Source organism: Scyliorhinus canicula, chromosome 5 (genome assembly GCF_902713615.1).
Source record: "Scyliorhinus canicula chromosome 5, sScyCan1.1, whole genome shotgun sequence".
Taxonomy (NCBI): domain Eukaryota; kingdom Metazoa; phylum Chordata; class Chondrichthyes; order Carcharhiniformes; family Scyliorhinidae; genus Scyliorhinus; species Scyliorhinus canicula.
In genome coordinates, this window is record NC_052150.1 from 202713942 (window position 1) to 202730785 (window position 16844).

The 16844-nt window shown below is 46.9% G+C and overlaps 1 protein-coding gene across 7 annotated transcripts in view; it reads left to right on the plus strand.

Moving 5' to 3' along the window:
- Positions 1–16844, plus strand: part of ncapg2 (non-SMC condensin II complex, subunit G2) — a 147981-nt gene that overhangs the window by 107368 nt on the left and 23769 nt on the right. For all 7 annotated transcript variants that reach the window (XM_038798367.1, XM_038798366.1, XM_038798370.1 and 4 more), the window contains one exon: positions 16594–16784. In XM_038798367.1, the coding sequence (XP_038654295.1) occupies positions 16594–16784 (191 nt within the window). The remainder of the gene's footprint in view (positions 1–16593; positions 16785–16844) is intronic.

A 16844-nucleotide genomic window follows, 5' to 3' on the forward strand; every position in this document is an offset into this window, starting at 1 on the left:
TCTTCCACCCACCAGCAGCCACGGTGGGTGGCAAACAAAAAATTAAAGTACCCCAAATTCAGGGGGAAAGGAAATTCAGGAGCACCTTTCTGATTCACGAATGAAATCAAAACAAGTTGGAGGAGGCCGTGACAATCATAATCATGAAGCATGTCACTAATAACCCACCAATATTTTGTACACGGTGATATTTGCCTCCGTCTGGAACTTGCAGTGAATTCCAGTTTATCCATGTTTATTACATGAATTGGGGACCTAATCCACATGTTGGTGACCTGCAGAGAAAGGTAAATCTGTAACCTAGTTATATGGTTATGTAACTTAGAGGCAGGTCCCCTATTTCTTGACCAATCAAATTCAGAAATTCTACCACATTGATAATGTCTAGACCTTCATGTTTTAAATATCTCAATCAAGTCTTTCCAGAGTAAAAATATCCCACTCTCCAAAACCTAGCATGATAACTATATCTTTCGATTAAGGACCTTGAACAGGTGGCAATACTATCCAATCTCATCTATCCATGTTCCAGTTAGTTGAGTCATGCCCCAACTTTGCATGGACTTGTTGTTATTAATCTATACCTGGGCTTCTGGTTGCGGCTATGCCTGGGTAGGTCGCACGGTCGGCAGTTCCCGCCGATAGCGGGCTTTCGGGCTCTTTTAAGTTGCCTCAGCGGCATTTGGTCGACGATTCCCGGTGTGGGAAGGTAGCAGTGAGGGTCCCCCAGTACTGCATGGAGTGGACCAGGAGCGGAGCGGTCAAAAAAGTGGCTTTAGAGCAGAGAGGAGAACGGGCGCGGAAAAAAAGATGGCGGCGGGCGGGGACCAGGCAGCGTGGGCCCAGTGGTCTCGGGAGCAGCAGGAGTTTTTAAAAAGCTGCTTTGCTGACTTGAAGGCCGAGATGTTGGCCCCTATGAAGGCGTCGATTGAAAGTTTGGTGGAGACCCAGAAGCTGCAGGGGACGGCGATCAAGGAGGTGCAGCAGAAGACGTCTGACAATGAGGACGAGATTCTGGGCCTGGCGGTTAGAGTAGAAGTGCACGAGGCGCTTCAGAAAAAATGGCAGGAGAAGCTGGAGGACCTATAGAATAAGTCGAGGAGGCAGAACCTGAGGATTCTGGGTCTCCTTGAAGGCGTGGAAGGGTCGTATGCTGGGGTGTATGTGACCACGATGCTGAGTACGCTGATGGGTGCGGGGGCCTGTCCGATGCCCCTGGAGCTGGATGGAGCGCACAGAGTCCTGGCCAGGAGGCCGAGGGCGATGGTGGTGAGATTCCACCGCTTCACCGACAGGGAGTGTGTCTTGCGATGGGCGAAGAAGGAGCGGAGCAGCAGGTGGGAGAATACCGAGATCCGTATTTATCAGGACTGAAGTGCAGAGCTGGCCAAGACGCGGGCAGGATTCAACCGGGCTAAGGTGGTTTTCCACGGGAAGGGGGTGAAGTTTGGGCTGTTACAGCCAGCGAGACTGTGGGGCACATACCAGGACCGACACCACTATTTTGATACGCCAGATGAGGCGTGGACTTTCATCAAAAACGAGAAGCTGGACTTGAATTGATGGTTTGCAATATGTTATGGGGGATGTTGGTGAGGGAGATGCTTGTTTGGGTGGGGTTTTTCCCCCGCGTTTTCTTGGGATTGTGTGGGATTGGGGTGAGGTTGCAGTTGAGAGGAGCTGCGCCACAGGGGGTGGGGCCGGCCCAGGCAGGGAGCGTGGCTTTTTTCCGTGAAATGGTGGGGGCGGTACCTGAAGTGTGGGGGCGGTACTGTGTTCGATGTCCGCATTGGTTTATAAGGGGTGTAGGGGAGGGGACTTTCATTACCCCACTTTGGTGGGTGAGAGCTGGTGATCTGGATGGGAAATCCAAAAGGAGATTGGAGGCAGAGGTGGGAGCGGCCGGGGTCAGCATGAGTCAGTTGACTTACAGGAGTGCATTAGGGAGGATAGATGGGGTTAAGCAGTTGCTTGGCTGGGGAAGGGGGGTTAGGGAGGGGGAACTGGGTTGCTGCTGTGCTGATTGAGGGGGAGTTGATGATAAGAATGAGAGTCGCGGCGGGGAGCCTCCAACTGGGGGGCTGGAGAGTGCGGGAGGTGCGGGCACGTGGCTGGCCTAAAAAGGGAGATGGCTAGTCGGGGGGGACGGGGGGGGGGGGGGGGGGGGGGGACGGACGGACGACGTGATAGGCTTGAATGAGCCGGTCAAGAGGGCCCGGGTGTTTTCGCACTTTAAGGGCTGAAGGCAGACGTAGGCATGCTACGGAAATCACACCTGAAGATCGTGGATTAAACTAGGCTGAGGAAGGGATGGGTGGGACACGTTTTTCACTCGGGGCTGGATGCGAAAAACCGGGGGATCGTAAGCGGGTGGCATTTGAGGCAGTGGGTATTGTGGCAAATAAAGGGGTTCAATACGTTATGGTGAGTGGCAGACTGCTGGGGGCCCGGGTGGTGCTGGTGAATGTGTATGCCCCAAACTGGGACGATTACGGGGTCATGAAGCGGATGTTGAGTCGGATCCCGGATCTGGAGACAGGTAGTTTGATAATGGAGGGGGACCTCAATATGGTTCTGGACCCGGCACTGGATCGGTCTAGATAGAGGTCGGGTAAGAGGCCGGCAGCGGCTAAGGTCCTGAGGGGGTTCATGGACCAGATGGGGCGAGTGGATCCGTGGAGATTTGCTAGGCCAAGGGCGAGGGAGTTTTCCTTCTTCTCCCATGTACACGAGGCTTACTCGTGGATAGATTTTTTCGTGGTAAGCAGGGCGCTAATCCCGAGAGTGGAGGGGCGGAGTATTCGGCCATTGCGATCTCGGTCAATGCCCCGCACTGGGTGGACCTGGAGATGGGGAAAGAGAGAGGCCAGCGCCCGCTGTGGCGAATGGACGTGGGACTACTGGTGGACGAGGGGGTCTGTGGGCGGGTCCGGGAGTGCATCCAAAGATATGTGGAGGCCAATGATAATGGGGAGGTGTCGGTGAGTGTGGTCTGGGAGGCGCTGAAGGCAGTTGTCAGGAGGGAGTTAATCTCAATCAGAGCCCACAGGGAGAAGAGGGAGAGGATGGAGAGGGAGAGATTGGTGGGGAAGATACTGAGGGTGGATAGGAGATTTACAGAATCCCCTGAGGAGGGGATGCGGAAGGAGCGCCGGAGCCTCCAAACGGAGTTTGACTTGCTAACCATTGGGAAGGCTGAGGCCCAGTTGAGGAAGCTACAGGGAGCAGTTTATGAGTATGGGGAGAAGGCAAGTCGGATGTTGGCACATCAGCTGCAGAAGAGGGAGGCGGCGAGGGAGATTGGGGGAATTAGGGCTAGGAGGGGAACACGGTGCGGAGTCCAGCTAAAATATACACGGTTTTTAAGGACTTTTATGGTGAATTGTACGAGTCAGAACCCCCCGGGGGGGGGGGGGGGGGGGGGGGGGGTGGATGTGACAGTTCCTGGACCAACTCAGGTTTGGTCCAGGTGGAGGAAAAAGGTGGAGGAAGGACGGTTAGAGGGATTGGGCGCTCCGATTGAGATGGAGGAGCTAGGTAAGGGGTTGGGGCGTATGCAGGTGGGCAAGGCCCCGGGGAAGGATGGGTTCCACGTTGAGTTCTACAGAAAGTTCTCGGAGCTGTTGGGCCCGCTGTTGCTGAGAACCTTTAATGAGGCTAAGGAAAAGGGAATCCTTCCCCCGACGATGTCGTAGGCTTTGATCTCGCTTATCCTCAAGCGTGATAAGGACCTATTGCAATGCGGCTCCTATAGGCCAATTTCGCTTCTCAATGTGGATGCCAAGCTGTTGGCCAAGATCCTGGCCAGTAGGATTGAGGATTTCCGGAAGTGATTCATGAGGATCAGACGGGGTCTGTGAAGGGCAGACAGCTGAATACGAATGTGCGAAGGCTCCTGAATGTGATCATGATACCCTCGGAGGTGGTAGCAGAAGTGGTAGCGGCAATGGACATGGAGAAGGCCAAGTATCAGAAATATACCAGGAGTTGCAGGAGGCGGAGGAAACCTCAGTGGAAGAGCTGATGGGCAAGTGAGAGGAGGAGCTGGACGAGGAGCTAGATGAGGGCCTGTGGGCTAACGCCCTGGGCAGAGTCAATTCCTCCTCATCTTGTGCCAGGCTTAGCCTGATTCAGTTTAAAGTGGTGCATCGGGCACATATGACAGGGGCGAGAATGAGTAAGTTTTTTGGGGTAGAGGACAGGTGTGTGAGGTGTTCAGGGAGCCCAGCAAATCATGCCCATATGTTCTGGGCATGCCTGGCACTTACGGAATTTTGGAAGGGTTTTGCAAAGGCTATGTCCAAGGTCTTGGATACTCGGGTAAAACCGAGCTGGGGGATAGCGATATTTGGGGTATCGGACGGTCCGGGAGTGCAGGAGTTGAAAGAGGCCGGAGTTCTGGCCTTTGCCTCCTTGGTATCCCAGAGAAGGCTCTTGTTAATGTGGAAGGACGTAAATCCCCCAAGCGTGGCGGCTTGGGTCAGTGACATGGCGGGGTTTCTCAGGTTGGAGAAGATAAAGTTTGCCTTGCGATGGTCTTTACAAGGGTTCTCCAGGCGGTGGCAACCGTTGACTTTCTCGCGGAACGACAGGTGGAAGTCAGCAGCAGCAGCAACCCGGGGGGGAGGGGTGGGTTGATTTCACGTTATATTTTTTGGGGCGTATGCCCCACTTTGTTTAGTTTTGTTTGTTAAATTTTTAGTTGGTTCGAGGGTTAAGTGGTTTTTGTTGATATATTGCTTTGTTTTCTCTGCATTGTTTTCTTTTTTTGTAGTGCTTTGTAAAAATTATTGAAGAATCTTGAATAAAATTTGTTTCCTCCGGGTGCTCTGGTTTCCTCCCGCAGTCCAAAGATATGCGGGTTAGGTGGATTGGCCATGATAAATTGCCTTTAGTGTCCAAAATTGCCCTTAGTATTGGGTGGGGTTACTGAGTTATGGGGATAGGGTGGAGGTGTTGACCTTGGGTAGGGTGCTCTTTCCAAGAGCCGGTGCAGGCTCGATGGGCCGAATGGCCTCCTTCTGCACTGTTAATTCTATGTAAATCTATGTAAAAACATTTTTAAGAAATAATAATTTAATCCATACCTGCTGTGCCCCTTTTCCTGGCCCTGATATTTAAACAGGTTTGTTTGGAATCACTGGCTTTCGGAGCGCAGCTCCTTCATTAGGTGAGGCCACTCCAGTCACTGTGCCCACCCCAGTCAAACGCCAGCATCTCCACATCACTGATATTTAAAATGATTTAATGTGTAGCTTTCTTTCTAATTTTGTATGACCTGGCTCTTGCCCCCAAATCTGAGACATGCTCCTTCTGTTTGGCTGGATCCAAATGCAGATGCTAAATCCTACCTGCGCTTTTGATGGTCCTGTGCTTCTTCAAGAATTATGTCAGTAGGGAATTTATTGTAAAAGGGGCTCTCCTTCTCTGAATGTAGTCTTTAAAAAATATCTCTATGATAGCATACTGATGCTCACTGCTCTAGTTCAAAGTTTAAGAATGAATAATTGTTGACTTGGAAAAATAGTGCAGAAACACTGGTGTCAGTGGAACTATGTCACAGAACAAGTTACTGCCTTCAGTGGAAAAAAGGAGACAATTTGTATTTTCCCTACTTGTCAGGAGATGGTTTAATGAACCAGATGGGGTTTTACGACAACCTGATAGTTTCATTGTGCTCACCATTACTGAGACTAGACTTCAGCTCCATATTTTATTACTATTCAAATCCCAGGATGCCGACTTCTTCCAATAATGAAAAAATAAATTACTGGATTCATTTATTAAGCCTGTACATGTGGATAGAAAATCTCCAACCATGAGAGAAAATGATTGATGATTTGAAAATTTACACTTCCAAATCAGAATATCTACCCCAGCTCCGTTTAGTGGTGTTACAAAAAGTTGCATCAATTGTATGCACCCAACTCAACCTATGGGGGTAATATTTGTCATGGGTGATTGTAAAAAGTGGGTGATAGTGAATCAGCTGCCTGCGTTATATCTACCCAATTCATTCTCCTTTCAAACCCCTAAAGAGTGCTTGAGTGAAAGAGTAATGAGGTCTTGCTAAAGTTGTACAGGATTTTGTTGAGCCCAAACCTGGATTACTGTATTGTTTTGGTCTCTATACTTATGGAAGGACGGAAAAAAATATTTTCATGAACCTTCTTCATGAAAATGAAAATCGCTTATTGTCACAAGTAGGCTTCAAATGAAGTTACTGTGAAAAGCCCCTAGTCGCCACATCCCGGCGCCTGTTCGGGAAGGCTGGTACGGAATCATAAGATTGATTCCTGTGGCGAAGGTATTGTAGTTTGAGGAGAGCATCGGTAGAATGGGCCAATATTTTCTGAAATTCAGAAGAACGGGAGGTGATCTCATTGAAAGTTGTAAGATTCTGAGAGGGATTTACAAAGTAGGTTCTGAAGGGTTGTTCCCTCAACCTGGAGTATCTAAAACTAGGGGCATAATCTCAGGATAAGAGGATCCCCATTTCAGACTGGCATGAAAAGAAACATATTTCACCGAGAGTTGTATTCTTTTTACGGTATGTGGACCCCAAATTTACAATCTCATTAGAAATTTAACATCTCCAGAAACACCTGATACTTTCTGACAACCTTGTAACATTGATAAAGGACCATTTTAAACCCATATCTTTATCATCATGCAGTGTTTTCAGTTAACTGCTGTAAGGAACCCAGGGGAGATGATAGTGACAAGATGATCATGGCAAGACTTAAGAAAATTGATGGAACCATGCGAATTTGGATTATTGCTGAGTGACATGTTGCGAGACAGATTAGTTTGTGGCATGAATAACATAAGCATACAGAAAAGGCTGCTAGCTGAGAATAAGATTTCCCCAGAGAAAGCCATGGAAATAGCTCTGGTGATTGAGAGTGCGGACAAGGGCACTCTCACGTTACAGTGCGTGCAGACAGGTGAGGTGAATCAGCTATGATGCAAAGTTTTTGCAAGTCGGTAGGGTAGAGTTGGATGCACAGAACAGAGAGCAGAAACTCACTCAATAAGATAGGGGAGATCATCCCGAAAGATACAAATTCCGGCTTTCTCTCTCGACTGAAATCGAAGAGGCCATATCCAAATTAAGTGGTGAGCCAAATAGAATGCACCTGGCTTGAACAAAGAAAACCTTTTTTTTTTTTTAAATAATTTTTATTGAAGAAATTTTTCAAAATACAAACATTTTAACCCCCCCTACATTTACATTTAAATTATAACAAAACAAAGTCAAACCCCCCTACTTAACAAAAAAAGAAAAAAGTTCCCCCCCCCCTACCGCGCGTCCCCCCCCGCCGGCGAACCGACAGACCAACTTATCATTTCTAGCAGCGTCCTCGGGCAGGCCTTGCCCGTGCCACCACCGCTACCGTACTTCCTTCGTCTTTGCCCCCCCTCCCCTCCCCTCCCCCCCCCCCTCCCTCCCGCCCTCCCCTCCCCTCCCGGGTTGCTGCTGTCACGGCCTCAGTTTCTATCTCTGATCCAAGAGGTCTAGGAAGGGTTGCCATCGCCTGAAAAACCCCTGCACCGACCCTCTCAGGGCGAATTTGATCCTTTCCAATTGGATGAAGTTTGCCATGTCGTTTAACCAGGTGTTAACACTCGGAGGCCTTTCGTCCCTCCACTGAATCAAGATCCTCCTCCGAGCCACCAAGGACGTGAACAAAGAAAACCTGTACTCCGATGCATAATCTAGAACATGAGTCAGAAGAGAAATCTGAGATATATATCAATTGAATAATGTGGAGATGAGTAAATCGGCTCCTATCATAATAGCACCGCTGGTAAATGGGCCACCATTAAGAATAGAAGTGGATACTGGTGCTTCTAATACCATTGGAGGCGAGCCGACATTTAAATATCTAGAATAGTAATCTCAGGATTGCTATCAGTGCCACGAGCTAGTCAGAGTAGGAATGTCAGGATAGATAGGATGAATGCATGGCTCGAGAGATGGTGCAAGAGGGAGGGATTCAAATTCATGGGGCATTGGAACCGGTTCTGGGGGAGGTGGGACCAGTACAAACCGGAGGGTCTGCACCTGGGCAGGACTGAAACCGATGTCCATGGGGGGGTGTTTGCTAGAGCTATTGGGGAGGGTTTAAACTAACGTGGCAGAGGGATGGGAACTGATGCAGGAAGTTGGAAGGTAGTAAAACAGGGACAGAAGCAAAAGGAAGTAAGGGGGAAAGTGTAAGGCAGAGAAGCCATAGTCAAAAATCAAAAAGGGCGACAATACAAGGTACAGTGACTGAGGGGAGCTCAGTGAATAGGCCCAGTAATACTAAGGAATAAAACTGGAAGTAAAAACATTAATGGTAAGCAGCAGGTTGTTACATGAAGATCTGCGTTCAGTGACAAGGAAAATTAGGAGAAAAGTTATGAGGAAATATAACTTGGGAGAGGTTACTGATCGAGATGTTAAGATTCAAAACAGTGGTAAAAAAGCCAACATAAGTGTACTTTACCTGAATGCTCGTAGTATTCGGAATAAAGTAAATGAGTTGATGGCACAAATCATCATGAATGACTGTGATTTAGTGGCCATTACTGAAACATGGTTCAAGGATCATCACGACTGGGAGTTAAATATCCGAGGGTATCAAACTATTCGGAAGGACAGAGTGGATGGTAAGGGAGGTGGTGTAGCTCTGTTATCTAAGGATGACATCCGGGCAATAGTAAGGGATGACATCAGTGCTATGGAGTATAAGGTTGAATCTATTTGGGTGGAAATCAGGAATATTAAGGTGAAAAAAAATCACTGATAGGAGTAGTCTATAGGCCACCAAATGTAACATTATGGTGGGGCAGGCAATAAACAAGGAAATAACTGATGCATGTAGAAATAGTACAGCAGTTATCATGGGGGATTTTAATCTACGTCGATTGGTTTAATCAGGTCGGTCAAGGCAGCCTTGAGGAGGAGTTTATAGAATGTACCCGCGATAATTTCCTAGAACAGTATGTAATGGAACCTACGAGGGAACAAGCGGTCCTAGATCTTGTCCTGTGTAATGAGACAGGATTGATTCATAATCTCATAGTTAGGGATCCTCTCGTAAGGAGCGATCACAATATGGTGGAATTTAAAATACAGATGGAGAGTGAGACGGTAAAATCAAATACTAGTGTTTTGTGCTTAAACAAAGGAGATTACAATGGGATGAGAGAAGAAGTAGCTAATGTAGACTGGGAGCAAAGACTTTATGGTCAAACAGTTAAGGAACAGTGGAGAACCTTCCAAGCGATTTTTCACAGTGCTCAGCAAAGGTTTATACCAACAAAAAGGAAGGACGGTAGAAAGAGGGAAAATTGACCGTGGATATCTAAGGAAATAAGGGAGAGTATCAAATTGAAGGAAAAAGCATACAAAGTGGCAAAGATTGGTGGGAGACTAGAGCACTGGGAAATCTTTAGGGGGCAACAGAAAGCTACTAAAAAAGCTATAAAGAAGAGTAAGATAGATTATGAGAGTAAACCTGCTCAGAATATAAAGCCAGGGAGTAAAAGTTTCTACAAATATATAAAACAAAAAAGAGTGGCTGAGGTAAATATTGGTCCTTTAGAGGATGAGAAGGGAGTTTTAATAATGGGAGATGAAATGGCTGAGGTTTCTTGGGTCGGTCTTCACAGTGGAAGACACAAATAACATGCCAGTGACTGATAGAAATGAGGCTATGACAGGTGAGGACCTTGAGAGGATTATTATCACTAAGGAGGTAGTGATGGGCAAGCTAATGGGGCTAAAGGTAGACAAGTCTCCTGGCCCTGATGGAATGCATCCCAGAGTGCTAAAAGAGATGGCTAGGGAAATTGCAAATGCACTAGTGATAATTTACCAAAATTCACTAGACTCTAGGGATGGTCCCGGTGGATTGGAAATTAGCAAATGTGACACCACTGTTTAAAAAAGGAGGTAGGCAGAGAGCGGGTAATTATAGGCCAGTTAGCTTAACTTCGGTAGTAGGGAAGATGCTGGAATCTATCATCAAGGAAGAAATAGCGAGGCATCTGGATAGAAATTGTCCCATTGGGCAGATGCAGCATGGGTTCATAAAGGGCAGGTCGTGCCTAACTAATTTAGTAGAATTTTCTGAGGACATTACCAGTGCAGTAGATAACGGGGACCCAATGGATGTGGATTATCTGGATTTCCAGAAAGCCTTTGACAAGGTGCCACACAAAAGGTTGCTGCATAAGATAAAGATGCGTGGCATTAAGGGTAAAGTAGTAGCATGGATAGAGGATTGGTTAATTAATAGAAAGCAAAGAGTAGGGATTCATGGGTGTTTCTTTGGTTGGTAATCAGTAGCTAGTGGTGTCCCTCAGGGATCAGTATTGGGCCCACAATTGTTCACAATTTCCATAGACGATTTGGAGTTGGGGACCAAGGGCAATGTATCCAAGTTTGCAGATGACACTAAGACGAGTGGTAAAGCGAAAAGTGCAGAGGATACTGGAAGTCTGCAGAGGGATTTGGATAGGTTAAGTGAATGGGCTAGGGTCTGGCAGATGGAATACAATGTTGACAAATGTGAGGTTATCCATTTTGGTAGGAATAACAGCAAACAGAATTCTTATTTAAATGATAAAATATTAAAGCATGCTGCTGCGCAGAGAGACCTGGGTGTGCTAGTGCATGAGTCGCAAAAAGTTGGTTTACAGGGGCAACATGTGATTAAGAAGGCAAATGGAATTTTGTCCTTCATTGCTAGAGGGATGGAGTTTAAGACTACGGGGGTTATGCTGCAATTGTATAAGGTGTTAGTGAGGCCACACCTGGAGTATTGTGTTCAGTTTTGGTCTCCTTACTTGAGAAAGGACGTACTGGCACTGGAGGGTCTGCAGAGGAGATTTGCTAGGTTAATCCCAGAGTTGAAGGGGTTGGATTACGAGGAGAGGTTGAATAGACTGGGACTGTACGCGTTGGAATTTAGAAGGATATGGTGGGATCTTATAGGAACATATAAAATTATGAAGGGAATAGATAGGATAGATGCGGGCAGGTTGTTTCCACTGGCGGGTGAAAGCAGAACTAGGGGGCATAGCCTCAAAGTAAGGGGAAGTAGATTTGGGACTGAGTTTAGGAGGAACTTCTTCACCCAAAGGGTTGTGAATCTATGGAATTCCTTGCCCAGTGAAGCAGTAGAGGCTCCTTCATTAAATGTTTTTAAGATAAAGATAGATAGATAGGGCGAAATTCTCAGACCCCCACGACGGGTCGGAGAATAGCGGGAGGGCCTTCCCGACATTTTTCCCGCCCTCCCGCTATTCTCCACCCACCCAACTCCCAACCCGAATCGCTGCCGCCGTTTTTTTACGGCCGGCAGCAATTCACAGCTGTTCGATGGGCCGAAGTCCCAGCCCTTTACGCCGTTTTTACGAACGGCAAACAGACCTTGTCTGGCCGTTCGTAAAAACGGCGTCACAAACTCGCTTTTCATAACCATGGCACCGATTGGCACGGCAGTACCACGGCCGTGCCAAGGGTGCCATGGGCCCGCGATCGGTGGGCACCGATCGCGGGCAGCGGGCCCGATGCCCGCGCACTCTTTCTCCTTCCGCCGCCCCGCAGTATCCATTTGCGGGGCGGCTGAGGGTCAACCCGGCCCGCGCATGCGCGGGTTTCGCGCAAATACGCGATGACGTCATCCGCGCATGCGCGGGTTGGAGTCTTCCAATCCGCGCATGCGCGGCTGACGTCATATGACGCGTCAGCCGGCGCTAACTCCGGCAAGCGGGCTTAACGATATTCGTTAAGCCCATCATGCCGGAGCCTATGGCGTCGGGCTGCTAGCCCCGACCGGGGACCAGAATCGGTTCCCGGTCGGGAAGGGGCGCGCTGACGTCAAACCCGCCCGGGTTTGACGCCAGCTTTACGATTTCTCCCGTTTTGGGAGAATCGCGCCCATAGTTTTTTGAAGAATAAAGGGATTAAGGGTTATGGTGTTCGAGCCAGAAAGTGGAGCTGAGTCCACAAAAGATCAGCCATGATCTCATTGAATGGTAGAGCAGGCTCGAGGGGCCAGGTGGCCTACTCCTGCTCCTAGTTTTTGTGTTCTTATGTTCTTATTATCTTCAAGGAGCAATTCATCCTCTAAAGTTAAGTAATGCAATAGCTAAATTGGCTGCATTTACGGGGGAAACCCAAAAGATTTTGGGAACGACATCTGCACTAGTGACTTATCAACATCAGTCTGTTCAACTACCAGTCCCCGTTGCAAAAGGCCAGGAGCCTCGTCTCATGGGGAGAGATTGTTCACGTAAAATAAAACTGATTTGGCTGGAGATCTTCAGCATAGCTGATGACAGTTAACAAGAAGATTTTTTTACATTGCGCTTTTCAAAATAAATTGGCAGAATTCAGGGTGTCAACTGTAAAATCCACAGAAATTCGGATGCTACTTCAAAATTCCATCTTGCATCAAAAAGCTGAGGCAGAACATAAAATGTTTGGAAGAATTGGGAGTCTTGGAGTCAATGAAGTTTCTGAATGGGCTGTCCCTATTATACCTGACAGAATAGTCCACATTTGTGAGGACTACAAACTGACCATCTATCAAGCAGCCAAGCTGGACAAGTATCCGATTCCAAAGATTGAAGATTTTAATGCAAAATTAGCGGTGGGCCTAATGTACACAAAGCTAGACATGAGCCATGCGTATCAAGAATTCAAATTGGATGAGGATTCAAGAACATTTGTAACGATTAACACCCCCAAGGGTTTGTTTCAACACACCCGGTTACCCTTTAGTGTGTCTTCAGCATGTGCTATCATTCAGTGCATCATGGAAAGTTTATTGCACGATACACCCAAAGTAGTGGTATATTTAGATGATGTTTTGGTCACGGCTGTTTCTCAAGAAGACCATTTGGCAAACCTTGAGCTACTTATTATAAATGTACATATATATTAATATATATATTGTAGAAATGATTTAGATGAGGGAGTGAAATGGAATATCTCCAAATTTGCAGGTGACAGAAAGCTGGATGGGGGTGAGCTGTGATGGGGATGTAGAGATCCTTCAGTGTTATTTGGACAAGTTGAGTGAGTGGGCAAATGAATGGTAGATGCAGTATAATTTGAACAAATTTGAGATTATCCACTTTGGTCGCAAAATTGGGAAGCAATGAGATCTGGGAGTCCTCATACACCAGTCACTGAAGGTAAGTATACAGATGTAACAGGTGGTCATGAATGCAAATGGCATGCTGGCCTTCATAGCTAGAGGATTCAAATACAACAGCAGGGATGTCTTGCAATTGTACAGCGTCTTGGTGAAGCCACGCCTGGAATATTGTGTGCAGTTTTGGTCTCCTTATCTGAGGAAGGATGTTCTTGCTCTAGAAGAGTGCAGAGAAGGTTTGCCAGACTGATTCCTGAGACAGAGGGCTGATGTAGGGGAGAGATTACCTCGGTTAGGATTATATTCGCTGAGGTTCAGAAGAATGAGGGATCTCACAAGCCCATAAGATTCTAACAGGACTGGAAAGGGTAGATGCAAGAAGGATGTTCCCAATGGTGGGGGTGTCCAGAACTAGGGGTCACAGTCTGAAGAAACTGGGTAGACCATTTAGGACAGAGACGATGAGACATTGCTTCACCCAGACAGTAGTTGGCCATTGTATGTTTTCAAGCACTATGTTCTTAATTATTGTTGATGCCCATTCCATGTGACTTGATATGAAATGAGAACAGCAACGTCGTCTGCAACAATTGAAAAACTATGACAAACCTTCGCTACCCATGGCCTGCCAGAAGTTTTGGTCTCCGATAACGGCACTGCCTTTACAGGACAGAGCTTCAGCATTTTCATAAACATTATAGAATCCCTCAAATACAGAAGGAGGCCACTCGGGCCTTTGAGTCTGCACCAACCCTCCGAAAGACACGGTGGCACAGTGGTTAGCACTGCTGCCTCACAGCTCCAGGGACCCGGGTTCATTTCCGGCCTCTGCTGACTGTCTGTTGTGTTTGTACTTTCTCCTCGTGTCTGAGTGGGTTTCCTCTGGGTGCTCTGGTTTCCTCCCATGGTCCAAAGGTGTGCAGGTTAGGTGGTTTGGCCATGCTAAATTGCCCCTTACTGTCCAAGAGGTTGAGTGGGATTATGAGATAAGGTGAAGGCGTGGGCTAAAGTAGGGTGTTCTTTCCAAGGGCCAGAGCGGACTCAATGAGCCGAATAGCCTCTTCTGCACTGAAAATTCTATGAATCTAACTTCAGCCGACACCCCTGCCCTGTCCGTGTAACCCCACCTAACCGTTGGACACTAGAGGCAATTTATCATGGCCAACCCACCTAATCTGCACATCTTTGGACGGCCGGAGGAAAGCCACACAGACTCGTGAAGAAATTGAAAGTTCTACACACCAGAATTGAACCCGGGTTCTTAACGCTCTGAGGCAGCAGTGTTTACCATCGTGCCCCCCCATGCAAACTAATGGAATAAAACGTGTGCACAGCGTCCTATCGCACAGCATCAAATGGCTTGGCAGAAAGCTGTCCAGACATTCAAGTCAGCGATTTAAAAAAAAAAAGCAGGCCACACCCTTCCAATTGAAGCTTGCTGGATTCCTTCTAACTTACAGAATGACACTGCACATTACTATGGGAGTATCCCCTGCAGAGCTACCAATGGGAAGGTGCCTCCGGACCAGACTAGTGTTCCTCAATTTAGCAGGGAATTGAAGGCGAAACAAGGTACACAAGAGATAACACAATTCTGTTAAAGGTAAGAGTCCTTCGAGCTGAATGACTTTGTAATCATCTGGCACTTGAAGACCGGCCCAGCCTGGATCCCCAGAAAGATCATAGCAAAAACAGGCCCCATGTCCTATCTGGTTGACCGCCAAGGAAGGAAAATAAGGAAACATGTAGACCACATAAGGAAGAGAGAAACTAACGCAATACAAGCTGAGCAGGCTGATCCAGCAACACCAAGCGTTCCTCCAGCAGTGCCAAGTTCAGTGGGATTGGTTACTCCAGAGGAAAGGGCCTGTGCCATGTTGTTCCAATGGGAACTGAAGCAGATGTCTGCACTAATGCATCTCCTGAAACTGCAAACTACCTGGCTGCTGCTCAAGTCATCACTACCTCCACAGAGGCAAAGCCAACCAGAGAGCTACGGCGTCCTCAGAGAATTCGAAAGCTTCCTGATAGACTAACCCTAACCCTAAATTTTGAGTGAATGTACTGTGGTACCCCATCAATTTTGTAATAACTTATACGTAGTTGCCTGTTCATAAATGGTAGTATGCCAGAGTGCATGGAAACGTGGTTGGAGCATTGAGTTCAAATTTGCAGAGCAGGAATCCAGACTCTCAGAATGGTGGTTGAGCGCTGGCCAGTTGATGCCCAGGGAGTCTTGGAGTAGGGTAGCATTCTATGTCTTCATAGAATTTACAGTGCAGAAGGAGGCCATTCGGCCCATCGAGTCTGCACCGGCTCTTGGAAAGAGCACCCCACCCAAGGTCAACACCTCCACCCTATCCCCATAATTCAGTAACCCCACCCAACACTAAGGGCAATTTTGGACACTAAGGGCAATTTATCATGGCCAATCCACCTAACCTGCACATCTTTGTGACTGTGGGAGGAAACCCACGCACACACGAGGAGGATGTGCAAACTCCGCACAGACAATGACCCAAGCCGGAATCGAACCTGGGACCCTGGAGCTGTGAAGCGATTGTGCTATCCACAATGCTACCGTGCTGCCCGTCTTCTGTATGTAGTTAAACTTCAATAAACAAATTTGTTAACTTTCACCTGCCGACTGGCTGTTGAGCCTCACAGCTATTACAGTGGGGGGAAAGTACAGTTGAGGTCAAGATTCAACCTCAATCTAGGCAGCATGGTGGCGCAGTGGGTTAGCACTGCTGCCTCACGGTGCTGAGGTCCCAGGTTCGATCCCGGCTCTGGATCACTGTTGGTGTGGAATTTAAACATTCTCCCCATGTTTGCGTGGGTTTCGCCCCCACAACCCAAAGATGTGCAGGTTAGGTAGATTGACCATGCTAAAATTGCCCCTGAATTGGAAAAATGAATTGGGTACTATAAATGTATAAAGAAAAAAAAAATGTTTTAAATTTAAAAAAAAAAAGATTCAACCTCAATCTTATTAAATGGTATAGTAGACTCGAGCCTGATGAACTATTTCTGCTCTTATTTCTTAAGTTGTTAATGGGGTCTAAAGGGATAGAGTGCGGCACTTTTAAATGCTTCTTCTATTAATGTATGATTCTTTGGTTAGCTTTATTTTTATTATTTGACCCATATTTTTGCATTTAGAGCATAATGCCTGAAGTGTTATGATATTCTTTGTTGTGTTATATAATTCTATATACACTATTCATACACCTAATTATTTCAAAAACTGTTTGTGCTTCTTAAAGTCAAAATTGTGACATAATACTTGACTAATGTCATGCAATCAACTCGTTTAGTTGCCTAAGACGTCACCTTTGTAGCCTGTTTTGAGATATTTTGTTGAATAGCAATACAGTTATAAAATCTCGATTGTAAATTGTTTAACTTTGCTTGCTCTTTGTCCATTACACAGGGAAAGGAAACTTCAGTTTACCAATATTCATGTCCATTCTGAAAGAGGTTACAGTGAACTGCCTATCTCAGAACATCTACAGCATCTGTGAGAACAATAATGAAATTCTTGACATTATCCAGAAAGTATTCCATAAAGTTTTGGAAATTCTGGCACGCTGTTCAAGGAGGAACCAGGAAGAAGCTCGGCAGGTATAACTACAAAACCTATCTTTAATCTATCAGTTAAAATTTAGATGCTAAATATATATT